At 40.2% G+C, this 19,780-nt stretch overlaps 1 protein-coding gene across 1 annotated transcript; it reads right to left on the bottom strand.

Moving 5' to 3' along the window:
* Positions 1-547: 547 nt before the first annotated feature.
* Positions 548-19,521, bottom strand: LOC108320034 (uncharacterized). Its single transcript, XM_052869998.1, has 5 exons — positions 18,330-19,521; positions 16,658-18,021; positions 16,198-16,615; positions 877-985; positions 548-746 (listed from the first exon to the last, which is right to left on the bottom strand). Exons 1-5 carry the CDS (start codon positions 19,519-19,521, stop codon positions 548-550), a joined length of 3,282 nt encoding a protein of 1,093 aa, XP_052725958.1.
* Positions 19,522-19,780: the final 259 nt, after the last annotated feature.

Genomic DNA, 19,780 nt, shown 5'->3' with positions numbered 1-19,780 from the left:
TTTTAGCGCATAAATTATTCTTGGATGTTCTAATGTTTATTTTTGCAGCTGAGAATATAAGTTTTATTGGTCCAAATGGCAATTCAAGGCCCACAAATCAGATTTTATTTGGAAAATAATGTACAGATGGGCCAAACAGGCAACTTTTACCCTTGCACCTCCCAATTTCCTTACATACACCCCTTTTCTCTTAAAGAGGCCCAATACTAAGCCAAACAGTAACCCTATTCTAAATACACCTCCTAAATTTTCCTACCCATACCCCTCCTAAGCTAAACTCCACCAAATCATGCCACGTGTCCAAATCCTCCCCACACAGATCTAGCCAACCAGAACATGCCACCTCATGCCTCTTGCCACGTCAGCCCTGTCTTCTCTAACAGAGAAACCCTAATCCAGCAGAACCCTAGCCGCCACCATGTGCCGCCACCGTGAAACCATCCGCCGCTGCCGCAACCTCCACGACCACCATTCCCGCTAGTCGCCGCGGATACAGGTCAGGCCGCCACCATCAACCGCGCCGACGCTCCGCCTCCGTCGCGCATCATCATTCGCAACCTCCGTCATCTTCTTCGCATCTCCATGGCGCGCCGCAACACCACTCTTCATCGCGCCTCTCCTCCATTGACGAAAGCTTGGCACAACCATCTTCATCTTCTCCATTCTCGGAACCCAATCGCGATTCTGCCATGGATGCCGCGTCGCCGGTCACCACTCCCCCACCATCTTCATCATGCAAAGCTCCTCTGAAATCATCACCAAAGCCGCCGCAAGAACGGCCATTACAGCGCCTCAATCATGCGCCATTTTTCTCGCGCACCACGCGCAACCTTCGCACCAGCCACCTAGACGCCGCTCCCCATCATCAACACGCACCTGCATTCAGAAAACCCAGAGACAAATGCATCATCACCACCGCAAAGGCGAAAGCGTAGAGAAGATCTCGTTCTCGCGGCGGCACAGGAGCCTTCCCCAATCTGAAACCCTAATTTTGGGTGGGAAAGGGGCTGACACGTGTCAGCACCTCATTGGTTCGTCCTCCTCTGGTCAAAGCTGGTCAACAAGCCTTCTCTGGTCAAAGTCTGGTCAACTGAGGGGCTTTCTTGCAATTTTAGAAACTCAAAAGGGGCTAAAGTGCAGATAGAGGAAATTTCAGGGCATTTGTGCAATTTTGGAAATTCAGAAAAGTTAAAAGATAAAATTCAGTTGTTGAATTAATTTAATTTGGGAATATCAACCGAAAATATCTTCCAAATAATGTTATAATTATCTAAATCTTTTAGTTATTTGGAAGATATAAGATAAAAGATTCTATCAACTGAATACTCAGAGTCCAAGCCCAATCAAGCCCTATATAAAGAGACCTAGAGACTTCACTTAAGGCATTCATTCTCTCATACTCCTCTCACTTTTCTTTCATCTTGTATTCAACTCCATTCATGGAGAACTAAGTATCTAGGGCTATTCTGCTGTAATTCCATTATGGATTCTGAGGTTAGAGTGATTTAATGCAATTGTTTACTTTGGTTATTAATTTAAGTGTTCTCTCTCTATGTCTTTCATCTCTCTATCTTGTTAAAAGCAAAGATTTTTGCATTATAATGTGTTTGAATCTACATGCATATTGATTATATGAGTTTTAGGGTTTCTAGGTTTAAATTGAGAATCTACTTTGATTTAATTTAGGAACTTTCATATGATTAAATGGTTTTTACTATCAATTGAGAATGTACTTTGATTGATTAGTAATAATTTCAACTATAATCAATTGAGAATTTACTTTGATTGATTAGCTTTTAATTTGGTTAGGAGATTTAAGAATAGACATGATTAAACACAATAGAATTTGATTCAGAATGTACTTTGGTTGAATTTATTGTGAATAATCTAGAAAGGTTTTGCATTTGATTGAAAATTTACTTTGGTTAAATGCATGATCGCCCTCAAATTAATTAAGAATGTACTTTAATTAATTTGAAACTTAAACAATAATCAATTGAACAATTATCCGTGAATAACCGATGATGAATCTATCTTGGAAAAGCAGTGGAATTAGCCTATTTCATCGTAACTGTTTTTAAGTTTCTTATTTATTCTTTAAACACTCTTCAACCATTACTTTTATTCATAAGCATTGCATAGCATTCGTAAGAATCACAGATATTCAAAAGCAATTCCGTGTTCGTTGGGAGACGACTCAGGGTTACTTCAACCCTGTCTACTTTCTTGAATACTACTTGGCAATACTGAAGTTGCCTTGAAAAGTAGTATTAATTTGATAGCTTCAACGACAGCTTATCACATACCTACATATGCATATTAATACACACGCTGGCACACATGCATACATGAACCCACACATGCTTAGATGTATACATACATAGATGCACACATGCTAGTCCACATAGATGCATAGATGTGCACATGCATAACTGCATACGTACATATGCACATGCATACACATGCATGCGCACATGCATACATGCAAACATGTAGATATGCATACATTCATACATGCAACCATACATACATGAACACATGCACAAATACACAAATACAAAGATGTATATGTGCACACATGTAGACATCCACACATGCACACATGGACACATGAACACATGCGGACCCGCTCACATGTACACATGAATACGTGCACATGCATATGTTTATTCATGCACACATTCAAACATGCGCACAGTTTCATACATAAACACATGCAAAGATGCACAAATAAACACTTCCACCCGTGCACACATGGCCATATGCACAAATGCCCACATGCACATATCCACACACGTACACAGGCATGCATGCATGCATGGACACATTCATAGAAACACACATGCATACATGCATAGATGCACACATCTACACATGCACACATGCACCCAAGATACCATGCACACATGGATACATGCATCCATGCAACCACACATGCATACATGCATACATGCATACATGCAAACACACATGGATACATCCATTCATGGATAGATGAACACATGCATAGATGCACACATGCATAAGTACATATGCAAATGCATGCACAAATGCATACATGCACGTATGCATACATCAACATGCACACATCCACTCATGCATATCCCCACGCACACACGGTTACATGCATATGCAAATGCACACATGCATACAAGCACTCATGCACACATGCATACATGAAAACATGCACATATGCATAAATGCATACGTGCATACAAAGGCCCACATGCACACATTCACACACGTACACAGGCATTCATGCATGCATGCGCACATGCATACATGCATATATGCACACATGTACACATGCACACACGCACCCAAGCATACGTGCATACATGCAAACACACATGCATACATGCATACATGTAGACACACATGCGTACATCCATACATGGATATATGAACACATGCATAGATGCACACATGCATACATGCGAACGTACATATGCAAATGCATGCACAAATGCATACACATGCATGCATACACACACGTATGCATACATGTGCATACATGCACATGCCCACATGCACCCATACAGACATGCATAAATCTACATTGGCATAAATCCACACATGCCTACATAGACACATGCATCCATGCACACATGCATGCATCCATGCACACATGCATGCATCCATGCACACATGCATACATCCATACACGCCTAAATCTACACATGCATTCATCTACACATGCACACATACACAGTCGTACACACGCACACATGCATACACGCTTACATGCAAATGCAAATGCAAACGCAGAGATGCAAACAAGCACACATGTACAGATGCATACATGCACATATGCTAATAGGCATACATGCATACATCCATACGTGCATATAGACATATGCATACTCATGCACACAACCATACATACATATGCATATTCATACACATGCTCGCACCATTGCATACATGAACCTACACATGCATACATGCATAGATGCTCAGATGGTTACACACACAGATTCACAAATGCATCAGTATATACGTACATATGCACATGCTTCACATGCATGCACACATGCATACATTCAAAGATGCACATATCCATATATTCATACATGCATGCATCCACACATGCACACATGGACATAAGAACGCATGCACACGCTCACAGGTACACACGCGTATGTGCACATGCATACGCTTCTTCATGCACACATGCATACATACACGCATGCACATTTGCATACATGTACACACGGACACATGCACACATGCATACAAACATACATGAACGCACGCACACAAGCATGCATGCACGCATGCATACATGCACTCATGGCATAGTCACACATGCATACATGCACACATGTCATAGGTACACATGCACACACACATAAATGAACAGACGCACACAGACATACATCCATACATGCACACATGCATACATGCACACATGCATAGACGCACACATGCATACCTACACATGCGCACATATGCACACTCACACATACCCATGCACACAAGCATACTTACACAATCAAACATGCACAACCACACATGCATACATATGCACATATGCATACATGCATACATGCAAACCTGCATAGACGCATACATGCACACATGCACCCAAGCATACATGCACACATGGATACATGCATCCATGCAACCACACATGCATACATGCATACATGCAGACACACATGCATACATCAATTCATGGATAGATGAACACAAGCATAGATGTACACATGCATACATGCATAAGTACATATGCAAATGCATGCACAAATGCATACACATGCATGCATACATGCACGAATGCATACATCAACATGCACACATCCACTCATGCATATCCACACGCACACACGGTTACATGCATATGCAAACGCACACATGCATACAAGCACACATGCATACATGAAAACATGCACATATGCATAAATGCATAAGTGCATACAAAGGCCCACATGCACACATTCACACACGCACACAAGCATTCATGAATGCATGCACACATGCATACATGCATGCATGCATACATGTACACATGCACACACGCACCCAAGCATACATGCATACATGCAAACACACATGCATACATGCATACATGTAGACACACAGGCATACATCCATATATGGATATATGAACACATGCATACATGCGAACGTACATAGGCAAATGCATGCACAAATGCATACACACACGTATGCATACATGTGCATACATGCACATGCCCACATGCACCCATACACATGCATACATCCACACATGCATAAATCTACATTGGCATAAATCCACACATGCCTACATAGACACATGCATCCATGCACACATGCATACATCCATACACGCCTGAATCTACACATGCATACATCTACACATGCACACATACACATGCACACACGCTTACATGCAAATGCAAATGCAAACGCAGAGATGCAAACAAGCACACATGTACAGATGCATACATGCACATATGCTTATAGGCATACATGCATACATCCATACATCCATACGTGCGTACAGACATATGCACACGCATGCACACAGGCATACATACATATGCATATTCATACACATGCTCACACCATTGCATACATGAACCCACACATGCATACATGCATAGATGCTCAGATGCTTACACGCACAGATGCACAAATGCATCAGTATATACGTACATATGCACATGCATCACATGCATCCACACATGCATACATTCAAACATGCACATATGCATACATTCATACATGCATGGATGCACACATGCAAAAATGCACAAATGCAAACCTGTGTACGTGCACATGTGCAGACACGCACACATCCACACATGCACACATGAACATAAGAACGCATGCACACGATCACAGGTACACACACGTATGTGCACATGCAGACGCTTCTTCATGCACACATTCAAACATCCATACATGCACACATGCATACATACACGCATGCACATTTGCATACATGCACACAGACATACATAAATGAACATATGCACACTCACACACGCATAAATGAACAAACGCACACAGACATGCATGCATACATGCACACATGCATAGACGCACAGATGCATAGACACACACATGCATAGACGCACACATGCATACCTGCACATGCGCACATATGCACACTCACACACACCCATGCACACAAGCATACTTACACAATCAAACATGCACAACCACACATGCATACATGCATACATGCAAACCTGCATAGAAGGACACATGCATACATGGAAACATGTACACATGCACACATGAACACTTGCATACAATACATACTTGCACACATGCATACATGAACCCACACATGTTTTCATGCATACATACATACATGCACACAAGTATACATGCATAGATGCAGTCATGCACACATGCATACCTACATACGTACATATACACAGGCAATCATATGCATGCGCACATGCATACATGCAAACATGCACATATGCATAGATTCATACATGCAACAATGCACACATACACATATGCATACATGCACACACGCATAAATCCACACATACATACATGCACACACGCACACATGCATACACGCACATATGCATAGACGCACACATGCATACATGCACATGCGCACATATGCACACTCACACACACCCATGCACACACGCATACTTACACAATCATACATACACAACCACACATTCATAAATGCACATATGCATACATGCATACATGCAAACCTGCATAGACGCACACATGCAAACTTGGAAACATGTACTCATGCACACATGAACACTTGCATACAATACACATGCTTGCATACATGCATACATGAAGCCACACATGCTTTCATGCATACATGCATACATGCACACAAGTATACATGCATACATGCAGTCATGCACACATGTATACCTACATACGTACATATACACATGCAATCATATGCATGCGCACATGCATACATTCAAACATGGACATATGCATACATTCATACATGCAACAATGAAGACATGCACACAGGCACCCATGCACACATGCATACATTGATAACAGTTGAAAAATTGTTATTTTTATGCTTAAAAATGATATTAAAAGCAAGCTTTAACACATTGAAACTAGCTTAGAATCATGCTTTTGTTCATATTTTTAGAAATAAGAGAGTTGGACAGGTTTATGCTTGATTTTAGTGTTTTATGCAGGTTTTAAGATGAATTTGATGAAAGTAGTGAAGAAGGATAGAAATGGAATCAGAAAAGAACTCAAAAAGTGCAAAAGAAGAGAAGCCGCAAGTACCGCTCAGCGGTAAACTAGCGCTGAGCGGCACTCAAGAACACTCGTTGGCTCCACTAAGAGGTGAAAGTGCAGTTGAGGAGAGAATTGACTACGCGCTGGTACCGCTGAGCGGTGGTATTTTGGGCTTAGGCCCACTTTTTGTAATATTGCGAATAGTATATAAGCTTTAGGATTTTCTAGGGTTTGTATCTTTGGATGGAGACGAAGCAAACACACACCTTTCCACCCCTTGGAGGAAGATCTTGGATGCTAAGGCTACCTACTCATCTTTCTAGGGTTCTATCTTTCACTATCTCATTGTATTTCATCTAGTTTCACCATGAATATGGTGAACTAAACTCTTCTTGTTGTTGGGGAATCAATGTAATATTGTGAAACTCTCATATATGGAATTTTGTGTTTAAACATCATATCTTTGATACATGCTTTCTTTCATCATTAGTTAGGGTTTTTCCTCTTTGCTCAAAGCATGCATTTTTTAACTCATTCGATGTCATGATTATTTATTTTAGTGATATGGACACATACGGTAAAATCTAGATCCGGGGAAATTCTCCCAAAAGTAATATCGCCTAGACATAGGGATATGAGGTTGGTTGCCTTTAAGCTTTTGTGCTTCAGAATTAATTATTAGGGATGCTAGGAATTGTATGAACTCGTAATTAAGGATAGGCTTTCTTCGGCGAGACATCGGGTTTAAGGTAATTTAGAGAGCGGCATTAACGTTGATGAAAAGAATGATGAATTCCTAAAATATATGAGAGTGGATAAGATGAAATTGATTTTCCCAATAACATACTCATCCATATAATTCATTCAGTGTTTGTGTTCTTCTTTCCCATTGATCATCACATGCATCCATGTTTATTTTTTTGTCTTTTGCATTTGAAACCTATAACCATTTGTACACAAGTCTTGAATAATCAAGAAATCATATAACTAACTAGGTCGTGAGTCCTTTGGGAGAATGATACTTGGTCTTACCGAGTTTATTACTTGATACAATTCGGTAACACTTGCCGAGGGTTAAACAAGTTTTTGTCGCCGTTTTCGGTGTTCATAAATTTGTCATCAAGTTTTTAGCGCCATTGTTGAGGACTCGTGGTTTAACTAGTTTATTTGTGTGATTATTGATTATCTTTAACTTGAATTTTGAATTTTGAAATTTGAATTTCTGTTTTTATTTTCTTTTTTTATTTTATTTTATTTTTTATTTTTATTTTTCGGTTATTATTTTATTTTTTTGTTTTTATTTTTGTGTTTTCTGTTTTTATTTTTCTGTTTTGATTCTATCTTCTTATCTCATATATTATTTCTTCTTTATCTTTTTGTGTTAACAAATTTTTTTAAGGACTTGTTTTCTTGTGTATGCAGGAGGCAATTCGAACTAGAAGTAAGAAAACCTCGGAACCTTTTTTCCATTGATCAAACTCATGCATACATGTTTAATTATTGTGTTTTGCATTTGAAACCACAAGAATTTGTTCACAAGTCTTAAATAATCAACAAATCATATAATTAACTAGGCCGTGAGTCCTTTGGGAGAACGATACTTGGTCTTTCCGAGTTTATTACTTGATACGATTGGGTCACACTTGCCGGGGATTAAACAAGTTTTTGGCACCGTTTTTCGGTGTTCATAAATTTGTCATCACGTTTTTTGCGCCGGATCCGGGACTCATGGTTTAACTAGTTTATTTGTGTGATTATTGATTATCTTTGACTTGAATTTTGAATTTTGAATTTTGAAATTTTGAATTTTGAAATTTGAATTTCTGTTTTTATTTTTCTGTTTTTATTTTATTGTTTTGATTTTATTTTATTTTATTTTTCGGTTATTATTTTATTTTATTTTCTGTTTTTTCGGTTTTTATTTTATTTTATTTTATTTTTTGTTTTTTATTTTTTTTTCTGTTTTTATTTTTATTTTTCTTTTTTCTGTTTTTACTTTTCTGTTTTTATTCTATCTTATCTCTTATATTATTTCTTCTATATCTTTTTGTGCTAACAAATTTTTCTAGGGACTTGTTTTCTTGTGTATGCAGGAGGCAATTCGAACTAGAAGCAAGAAAACCTCGGAACCTCTTCTTGAAGGTTTAGACAAGAGTACACGGAGGAGAAGAATTTGTACATCTAGAGAACTTTTTCCTCCTTCGGAAATCCTTTTACAACCTTCACCACAAGGTTCTTACCATAGCACTAAGGAGATGGAGAATAATAATGTCAGACAGACTCTTGCTGATTACACTAATGTGGTTGGACCTCAATATTTCAATAGCATAGAGGCCCTGGTTTGCTGATATGGCTAATTTCAAAGCTGCAAGGGTCATGCCGGAAGATCTAACTTGGCAACAAAAAAAGAAATTTCTGCATGAGGCCAAGCAATTTGTTTGGGATGATCCTTATTTGTTCAAAATTGGAGCAGATAATCTTCTAAGGAGATGTGTTACAAATGAAGAAGCAAAAGGAATTCTCTGGCATTGTCATGATTCACCTTATGGAGGACATTTTAATGGAGAAAGAACAGCAGCAAAAGTCCTTCAATCAGGGTTTTATTGGCCAACTTTATTTAAAGATGCCCATAATCATGCTAGAAATTGTGATAAATGTCAAAGAGCAGGGACAATCACTAAACGTCATGAGATGCCTTTACAAGGTATTTTAGAGGTTGAGGTTTTTGATTGTTGGGGTATTGACTTTGTTGGACCCTTCCCTCCATCTTTCAACAATGAATATATTCTGGTATTATGTGAGTAAATGGGTGGAAGCATTAGCTTGTCCTAAAAATGATGCTAGCACGGTAATTAAATTCCTGAAGAGGCAGATATTCTCACGTTTTGGCACTCCAAGAGTGCTGATCAGTGATGGAGGATCTCATTTTTGCAATTATCAGCTAGAGAAAGTATTCAAACATTATGGAGTAAAACATAAGGTAGCTGCACCTTATCATCCACAAACAAATGGATAAGCTGAGGTGTCTAACAGGGAGATAAAAAGGATCCTGGAGAAAACAATGACTTCATCAAGAAAGGATTGGTCTCTCAAATTGGATGATGCTCTTTGGGCTTATAGGACAGCAATGAAGACGTCTATGGGATTATCACCGTTTCAATTAGTCTATGGGAAAGCATGTCATTTGCCAATAGAATTGGAGCATAGAGCATTATGGGCTTTGAAATTCTTGAATTTTGATCCTTATGAAACTCAATGCACACGCAGAAGACATATTCTGGAACTTGAAGAAATGCGATTACATGCATATGATTCATCCAAGGCTTACAAAGACAAAATCAAATTTTATCATGACAGGAAGTTGGTGAATAGAGTTTTCAATCCAGGACAACAGGTACTATTGTTCAATTCAAGATTGAAGATATTTCCTGGGAAGCTGAAGTCAAAATGGTCAAGACCATTTGTGATAAAAGAAGTGCATCCGCATGGAGCAATTGAAATATCTGATCCAGCTGCTGCTGATCCACAGAAAAGTTGGGTAGTGAATGGTCAACGTCTCAAGCCCTATCTAGGAGGAGAAGTGCAACAATTATCCACAGTGATGCTGTTAGTTGATCCTTGAAAGTTTGGGTCAGGCTCGTGACGTTAAACAAGCGCTTACTGGGAGGCAACCCAGTGTTCTGTACATATTTTTGTTTTTAAATAGGGTTTGATGTACTCTATTGGAAACCTGGTTTGTTATGATGGTTTGCTATTGACTATGATTGTGTGATAAGTAATGCTTGATGATGATTATTGACTGATTGATGTGAGATAGATGTGTACATTACATGCTTAAACAGGTGGTTCACAAGCTCTGTGAACAAATGCAAAGTATTATGATTGTGATTGTGATATTAAGCAGGATGTGTATGTCAAATGTGAATGAGCTTATATGTGAGGTTTTGAGCTCCAGAGTTGTTATTGATTGAATGCTATTGCTTTGAAAGCATGAATGACTTTGCCCAGGTTTTCTATGATTGAATCAATTGTTGTTTTGCATCATATGATCAAGGCCGTTTGTTGGAACCCTTTTTATTGGCCAAATTCATAAAGTAGCCCAGTAAAAGAGAACGCTTTGTGTTCTATCCTTTGAACCCTTAGCCTTGAACATAAATTGAAAACCCTTGAAAAGCTTTACCTTGAGTTAAGTAGAAAATCTTGTGTGGTATTGTTAAATGTTCAAGTTTGGGGTTGTTGGGAAAGCATGAAAAAGAAAAAGGGAAAAGCATTGAGCTAAGAAGCTAAGAAATAAGAATGTGAAAAGATAAAGAGAAAGAAAAGAAAAGAAAGGCAAAGCTCAATGCAAATAAAAGTTAGGAAAAATAAGAATAATTGTGTTGTTATGATTCTCTTAACTCAAGGATTTTGTGATCCGGAAAAACCAATTTTCTTGTTAGCCCAGCCACATTTTAAGCCATTAAAAAGTCCTTGTGATGATGCATGCTTGTGAATGTTTTTGATTGTGGTAAAATGAAAGGCAAAGTTGATTCATGTGACATTGTGATAGTAGAGTGAATGAGTGATTACCTCCTATACACTTTTGTGTTGAGTGAAATACTTTACCTAGTGAGGAAATATTCCATAAGCACATGAACATCCATGCTTAATTGATTGATCATTAATGAAAAATAGCATTTGTTGGAATTTAAATGACTTTGTGAACACTAAAGCATGTGCACATCTTGATTTAACTCTTGGTCATAAGTTTGATTGAAGTTGCTACTTATCTAAAAAAGAAGATTTTTGAATGAGTGAACCATCATATGAATTGGTGGAAGATTGAGTTACATCTTGTTTGCTTGAGGACAAGCAAAGTTCTAAGTTTGGGGTTGTGATAACAGTTGAAAAACTGTTATTTTCATGCTTAAAATTGATGCTAAAAGCAACCTTTATACTTAGAAACTAGCTTGAAATCATGTTTTTACTCATATTTTCAGAAATAAGAGAGCTGGACAGGTTTATGCTTGATTTTAGTGTTTTTGTGCAGGTTTTAGGGTGAATTTAGTGAAAGAAGTGAAGAAGGAGAGAGATGAAATCAGAAAAGACACCAAAAAGTGCAAAAAGGAGAAGCCGCAAGTACCGCTCAGCGGCAGTTTACCGCTGAGCGGCACTCAGGAGCTCACGGGAGGACCGTTGAGGGGCAAAATGGCCGCTGAGGGGAAGAACCGAGCTTACGCACTTACCGCTGAGCGGTAGTTTACCGCTGAGCGGCACTATTTTTGGGCTTGGGCCTAATTTTATGTAATTTACGAATAATATATAAGCTTTAGGGTTTCCTAGGGTTAGTATCTTTGGCTGGAACGAAGCAAAAACTCTCTCTTCCACCCCTTTGAAGGAGGATCTTGGATGCTCAGGCTACCTCTTCACCTTTTTAGGGTTTTATCTTTCATTCTTGCATTATTGTTCATCTAGGTTCACCATGAATATGGTGAACTAAACCTTGTATGTTTGTTGGGGAATCACTGTAATCTTTTGAAGCTCTCATATATGGAATTTGTGCTTGCATCTTAATATAAGACTTATGCTTTCTTTCATCATTAGTTAGGGTTTTCCTTCTTTGCTCAAAGCTTGCTTTGTTTAACTCATTCAATGCATGATTATTGGTTTTGTCGATACGGAAACGTACGGGGAAGTCTAGATCTGGGGAATTTCTCCCAATAGGTATATTGATTGCCTTAAGCTCCTATGCTAAATAAACTAATTATTAGGGATGCTAGGAATCGTATGAACTCGTAATTAGGGAGAGGCCTTCTTTGAAAGGTAATTTAGAGAGTGGCATTAACAATGATGACTTGAATGTAGAATTCCTAAAATATATGAGAGTGGATAAGATGAAATTGACCCCCAACAACATACTCATCCATATATTCCATTGAAAGTGTTTGTATTTTGCTTTAGCCATTGATCACGTTCATGCATACATGTTTATTTTCGTCTTTTGCATATAAAATCCAATTATTTCGTTCTTAAGTCTTAGCTAATCAACAAATCACATAACTAAACTAGGCCGTGAGTCCTTTGGGAGAACGATACTTGGTCTTACCAAGTTTATTACTTGAAACGATTCGGTCATACTTGCCGATTGTAAAACAAGTTTGTGACATCATATTTTGGTGTTCATAAATTTGTTCATCACCTCCACCTGTCAAATCACTTTTTAATACCCAAAAACCCTGTTCAGATTCTTCTTAAGAAACGCACCCAACCCCACACTCTAATCACTATTAAATGCACGCACGCCGCACGTTCAGTGCCATTAAAACGCACTCACACCCACTCTGCATGCAACTGCCAAGTGTCATTTTTGGAACATTCGAAATCGTTAGTGAAATACAAGTGGCAGCAGGAGAATGGACGCTCGTCCTACGAGGGAAGGGAATATGATTTTCTGAAAAACTCTCTTCCCACTCTTCTGCATGCTTCTTCATCTTCACCAAATTTCTGATTTTCCTTCTTCTCCATCTTCTCTCTAGAAACCTTCTTCCTTCTCTCTATTGTAACTCATTCTACCTTTCTCCGATTCCATTTCAGAAACCATAGAAGTACTCCCAACGCTGTGAGCTTTAATTTGAACCGATTACATCTGAATTCTGAAACTGGTAAGTCTCTCCCTTTAGGCGTTCGTTCTTCTGTTTCCTGCGAAGTCAAATTTTGGTTTCATGAAGGGTTAAGTTCTTAGTATTTCTTGGATTTTATGGTTAGATCTAGTTGGAAGAATTAAGTGATTCTTTGAGGGTAGAAAACTGCTAGCGGACGAACCCAAAATCTTGAGTTTAGGACGTTCACTACTGATCCAGGTAAGGGAAGCTTATTAATTTAATTCGTATGTTGTTGTATGTATGTTGAAATTGATTGCACGTTACTGAATGAGTGTATGTATGTATCCAGTATATATATATATGAACCATGATGTTTGATATGCCTGAAGTGTATGAACGTGAAAATGAGTATGTATTTGAAGTATAAATTCTTAATGTGATGACATAAAGTTCTGGAAATTTATATTTGATGTAAAGTATAAAGTATGATCTGGTATTTGGAAAGATTCAAGGTTGAAAATAGTGGAAAATGTGAATTTGAACTTCTTAATATGATTATATACGTTCGTTATCGAATGGTCCTTGACCGTTCGGTATTTTTGTAATTCCCTTGAAAAAACAGAATTCTTTCATTTGGGAAGAATACGTAATTAGGACGAACGCCCTCTTGTATTCGTCTTACGTTTGAGCGTTCGGCCAAACGTAGGTGCTCTGAGTGTTATGTGAGAAATTAAGAAGCTTGAAAAATATAAATTTCTATACTTAGTCATTCTTAAATACTTCTCTTCCATATTGTTATCTTATAAATTTCTATTTCTATTAATATTTCGCATCAGCGATGGGTCTCGACCCAAAGCGTTCGTTATGAGTGGCGCTCGGTCTTATACCGAACGCTCGTCCATACACTTGATTACCAAACGTACGTGAATAGCGTTCGTCCAAATATTTAATAAATATCTATTACCGCGTTCGGTCATTGACTGGCGGTTACTCTTTTTACTAAATCGTACTCGGTATCAGTATCTAAACGCCTTGCGGTGTCTTTATTCATTTGGATTCGATCTATGGTTATTGAACTTAAATTATTCTAATTATCATTTGAGTCGTTCTAGAATCAGTTCATTTAACTGACTCAAGTGGTCATAACGTCGTCCTTGGAAAGACGTTCGTTTCCTTCCGTTCAGAAACGAGAACCTCTCTGTATCATGTTAACGTTCGTCCTCATTATGAAGGGGACTGAACGCTCGTCTTTTTATGAAACTAAAATGGAGTATGAAAATGATGTTAAGTTGGAAAGTTATTGATAATGAACAGTATATGAGGTGAATCTATGATTGTGGAATTTGAACGAGCGTTGCAGGGAGGAACGACTCATGTATGGATGAATTTGAATATGGAATTTGGTAAAGTATGACTGTGGGCATGCTAATGCTGGCGGTCCATCCTGATCTTCCGTGAGTACTCATCCTCACTTAGAGGGGGTAAGTCATGTGTGGGAACGGTAGGAGGTCCTTAGTCCATAAGTTAACATGGGCGACGTAAGAACGAACTAACCTCGAGTGGCAACTGTGGAGTGTAATACAATTACTACATCACTCGGGTGCAAGGACGCCTGTAGCTACACAGATTCATACAGTCCGGACGGTCCGTCTAGTAATAGTTTTTGGATGATTATTTATGTTGAATTATTCTAGTATGTGTGGATTGATGAAATTTTTATGTTAATGTATGAATTAAATTACATAAGCTTACCCTTCGTTTTTCCTTGTGTTGTCCCTCGTCCTTGTACGTCCGTCTTGTCTTCGCGATGATCATCCGTGTGGATGGGAGCAGATGGAAGTGAGCCACTGGAAGAGGCGCTGGAAGAGGAAAATTTGGAAGACGCGGGCCTCGTAGATGTGGAAGTCAAGGCCGAGCCTTAGCGCGCTCATTGGTTTAGTTTATATTACTTTAATCTGAATAGTGGACGTTCGGTTATTTGGTTTTGTAAAACCGTTCGTCCCTGACTCTTCTTATTTCTGCTTGGTATTTTGGTTTCTGTATATTAAGCCGTTCGGCTTTTGAACCCTGTTTAGTATAAGACTGCATTGTTTGGCCAGATTGGTCATTGACATCTTGAAGTTGACTGCCAGGAAGTGGGCGCTCTTCGTTAGCCTATCCACGATCACCCAAATGGAGTCATGATTTCTGACCGTTCGTGGTAGGTGAGTCACGAAATCCATGGAGATGTTGTCCCACTTCCATTCAGGAATTTCCAGTTGCTGTAGTACGCCGCCAGGTCTTTGATGCTCCGCCTTCGCTCGTTGACAGGTTAGACATGATGCCACGAAACGAGCTACATCACTCTTCATTCCAGGCCACCAAAAGGATTTCCGGAGGTCTTGATACATCTTAGTCATGCCAGGGTGCATGCTAAGACGGCTGTGATGACCTTCCTCCAGAATAATTCTCTTCAGGTCTCCATCATTTGGGATGCACGTCCGGCCCTTATAACGTAAGAAGTCGTCCGTTCCAGTGTTAAACTCCTTGGCCTGATCCGTACCAAGTGCGTCCAATATCTTCACTAACTCTTCATCCTCTCGTTGCTTCTTTCTGATCCGCTCGAACACGTCGCTGGATATTCTAAGGTTAAAACACTTGATACTGTTCGGCTCCAACTCGAATTGTAACCTTAGATCTCTAAAGCTCTCTACTAAGCTCAATTCGCGTACCATCATAGACGAGACATGCACCACCTTCCTGCTCAACGCATCTGCTACAACGTCCGCTTTGCCGGGATGATAAAGTAATTCGAAGTCGTAGTCCTTCAAGAACTCAAGCCACCTCCTTTGTCTCATGTTTAACTCCTTCTGATCAAAGAGGTACTTGAGGCTCTTGTGATCACTGAAGACTTGGAAAGTTGATCCATACAAATAGTGTCTCCAAATCTTCAGAGCAAAGACGACCGCTGCCAACTCCAGGTCGTGCATTGGGTAATTCCTCTCGTGAATCTTCAATTGACGAGAAGCGTACGCCACTGCTCGTCTCTCTTGCATCAGAACACAACCTAGACCTTGGTGAGACGCATCACAATACACTTCGAAAGGTTTGGCTGTGTCAGGAATGATCAACACTGGAGCGCTCGTCAATTTTCCTTTCAACTCTTGGAAGCTCGCTTCACACTTATCAGTCCAAGCGAACGGCTGATCTTTGCGCGTAAGTTGCGTCAAAGGTGCTACTATCTTGGAAAATCCTTCAATAAAGCGCCTATAGTAGCCCGCGAGCCCCACAAAACTCCTAACTTCCGTGACCGAACGCGGGCTTTCCCAATCCAGTACCGCTCGTACTTTAGCTGGATCTACCGAAATTCCACCAGGGGATACTACGTGTCCCAAGAATTGTATCTCCTTCATCCAAAATTCGCACTTGGACAACTTAGCGTACAACTCTTTCTCTCTCAAAACTCCAAGTACTAGTCTTAAATGCTCTTCATGTTCTTCACATCTCTTGGAGTAGATGAGGATGTCGTCAATGAACACTACCACGAACTTGTCCAAATACGGCCTGAAAATGCGGTTCATATAATCCATGAATATGGCTGGGGCGTTCGTCACACCAAACGGCATCACTACATACTCGTAGTGTCCGTAACGTGATCTAAAGGCCGTCTTCTGAATATCTTCTTCTTTAACCCGAATCTGATGATAGCCTGATCTCAAGTCGATCTTAGAGAACACGCTCGCCCCATGCAACTGATCCAGTAAATCATCAATCCGTGGTAGGGGGTACTTGTTCTTGATGGTCAGCTTGTTTAACTGCCTGTAGTCAATGCAAAGTCTGGAGCTGCCATCTTTCTTCTTTACTAAGAGAACAGGCGCTCCCCATGGTGATACGCTCGGCCTGATAAATTTCCTATCCATCAATTCTTCAATTTGATTCTTAAGTTCAACCAACTCTGCAGGCGCCATACGATATGGTTGAACGGAGATGGGTGCTGCCGTGGTCACCAAATCGATAGTGAACTCAACCTCGCGAACAGGAGGCAGTCCCGGTATGTCCTCCGGAAAGACGTCCGGAAACTCATCCACAATCGATCGTCCATCATTATTACTAGTGGACGATCGTTCTTGCATCAAACCTCCGAACTCCTGATCTTCATGCGTCAAAATTAAGAAACAGCTGGCACCTTCCATTATGTCTTCCTTTAACTGACCGAGCATCACAGACAGATCTACTTCATCTTCTTCAGGAAAAACCAATCTCTTATCTCCATAGTCTAAGAGAATGCGATTGGTAGTCAGCCAATCCATTCCTAAAATCACCTCTAAACCTTGAAGAGGTAAGCAGATGAGATTGACTTTAAACCTACGCCCTTCCACTTCTAGGGGACACCTGACGCATATAGTGGACGTCCTAACCTTGCCAGCCGCTGGGGTTGACACCACCAAGTCGAACTGCATCCTCTCACTTCTAAACCCAACTTTTCAACACACGCCTTCGAGATGAAGGATTGGATCGCCCCCGAATCATACAGCACATAGCAATCTTTACCAAACAGCAAGCAATCACCGAATATGAGATTACCTGAGCTTGCTGCCTCCGCACCAGTCAAAGCATAAACACGCCCAACAGCTTGGGCTCGTCCACCTCCTCTTGGTTGATTTCTCCCAGCGTTCGGTGGCCTCATCACAGCGCGTCCACCCATGTTGGACTCACTCTCCAAGTGCCCATTTCTTCTACAACGAGTGCAGAATTTACCTCCCGTCAGCTGAGGGCAGGACGAGCGATAGTGTGGTCCTCCACACTGGAAACAAGTAACGTTTCCTTGCTGCCCAGACTGTCCAGCAGCGACCAGCGCTCGAGATCCACTGGTATTTGATGATTGACTTGGACGAGTGTAAGGAGTACTTCTCACATTAGCATTACCCCTAGATACGATCGGTCCTCTAACCACCTGTTGCTGCTTCTTTTGTCGTTCCACCTCTGCCATATTCTTCTCCAGTACTTTGGCTCTCTCCACCATGGCAGGAAATGACCGAATGCATAAACTTGATATCAACACCTTCAGGTCGCTCCTTAGTCCATTCTCGAACTTCCTACACTGCCACTCTTCACTAGTGGCCATAGTGTTGAACCTCAACAACTGCTTGAAAGTATTGGTGTACTCCGATACAGATTTTCCCCCTTGCACCAATTGAAGGAACTCCACTTCCTTGGCGTAGCGAACGCTGTCTGGGAAATACTCTTCATAAAATTTATTCCTGAAAACCTCCCAAGTGATAGGAGCGTGAGCGTCTGTCAGTATAGTCTTCACGCTCGCCCACCAGTGGCTGGCCTCACAAGTCAGCAGGTATTCAGTAAACGCCAATCTGTTGTCGTCAGGGCACCTCTTTGCATTATAAATCTTTTCCATGTCCCGCAGCCACTGATCTGCCTCATCAGGAAGGCACTTTCCATTAAACTTGGCGGGATGATGCTGAAGAAAGCTCTCCAAACTCCATTCAGCATGTTGGGTAGCGTTAGAAGAGGACGCTCCCGGTGTGTTTCTGGTAGCGGCAAGGATATCCATTAGCTGCCTCTGTGTTGCTTCAGAGTTGGCGCGAGCGGCCTCCAAACTCTGCAAAGCATTCTGATTTTGCTGCATCAGAGTAGCGTTCTCTTCCATCAGAGTGGTATTCTGTTGCTGTAGTCTATCAATCACCGTTTCCAACAACCTAGCGTTGTTGGACGCATCAGGTTCATTAGGCTGGGGTGGAGGAGGGAGTCGAGGCGCCATTTGTTCTCTGGGACACAGAGAAAAACGAACGTTAGTCATGTTCAACGAGAAAAATAACTCATTTAACACGCATTAAGCACACAGCAAAAACACAGTGTACTCATAACCTACAATGTCCTTTAATAGAACAAAACTGCTCTGATACCACTAATGTAACATCCCAAAATACAGTAATGACTATAATTTAGAATTAATTACAATTAACAGTTAAACAATGCAGTCTTATACTAAACAGGGTTCAAAAGCCGAACGGCTTAAT

The sequence above is a fragment of the Vigna angularis genome, chromosome 10 (assembly GCF_016808095.1).
Source record: "Vigna angularis cultivar LongXiaoDou No.4 chromosome 10, ASM1680809v1, whole genome shotgun sequence".
NCBI lineage: Eukaryota > Viridiplantae > Streptophyta > Magnoliopsida > Fabales > Fabaceae > Vigna > Vigna angularis.
This window is presented reverse-complemented; position numbering and strand designations above follow the sequence as displayed.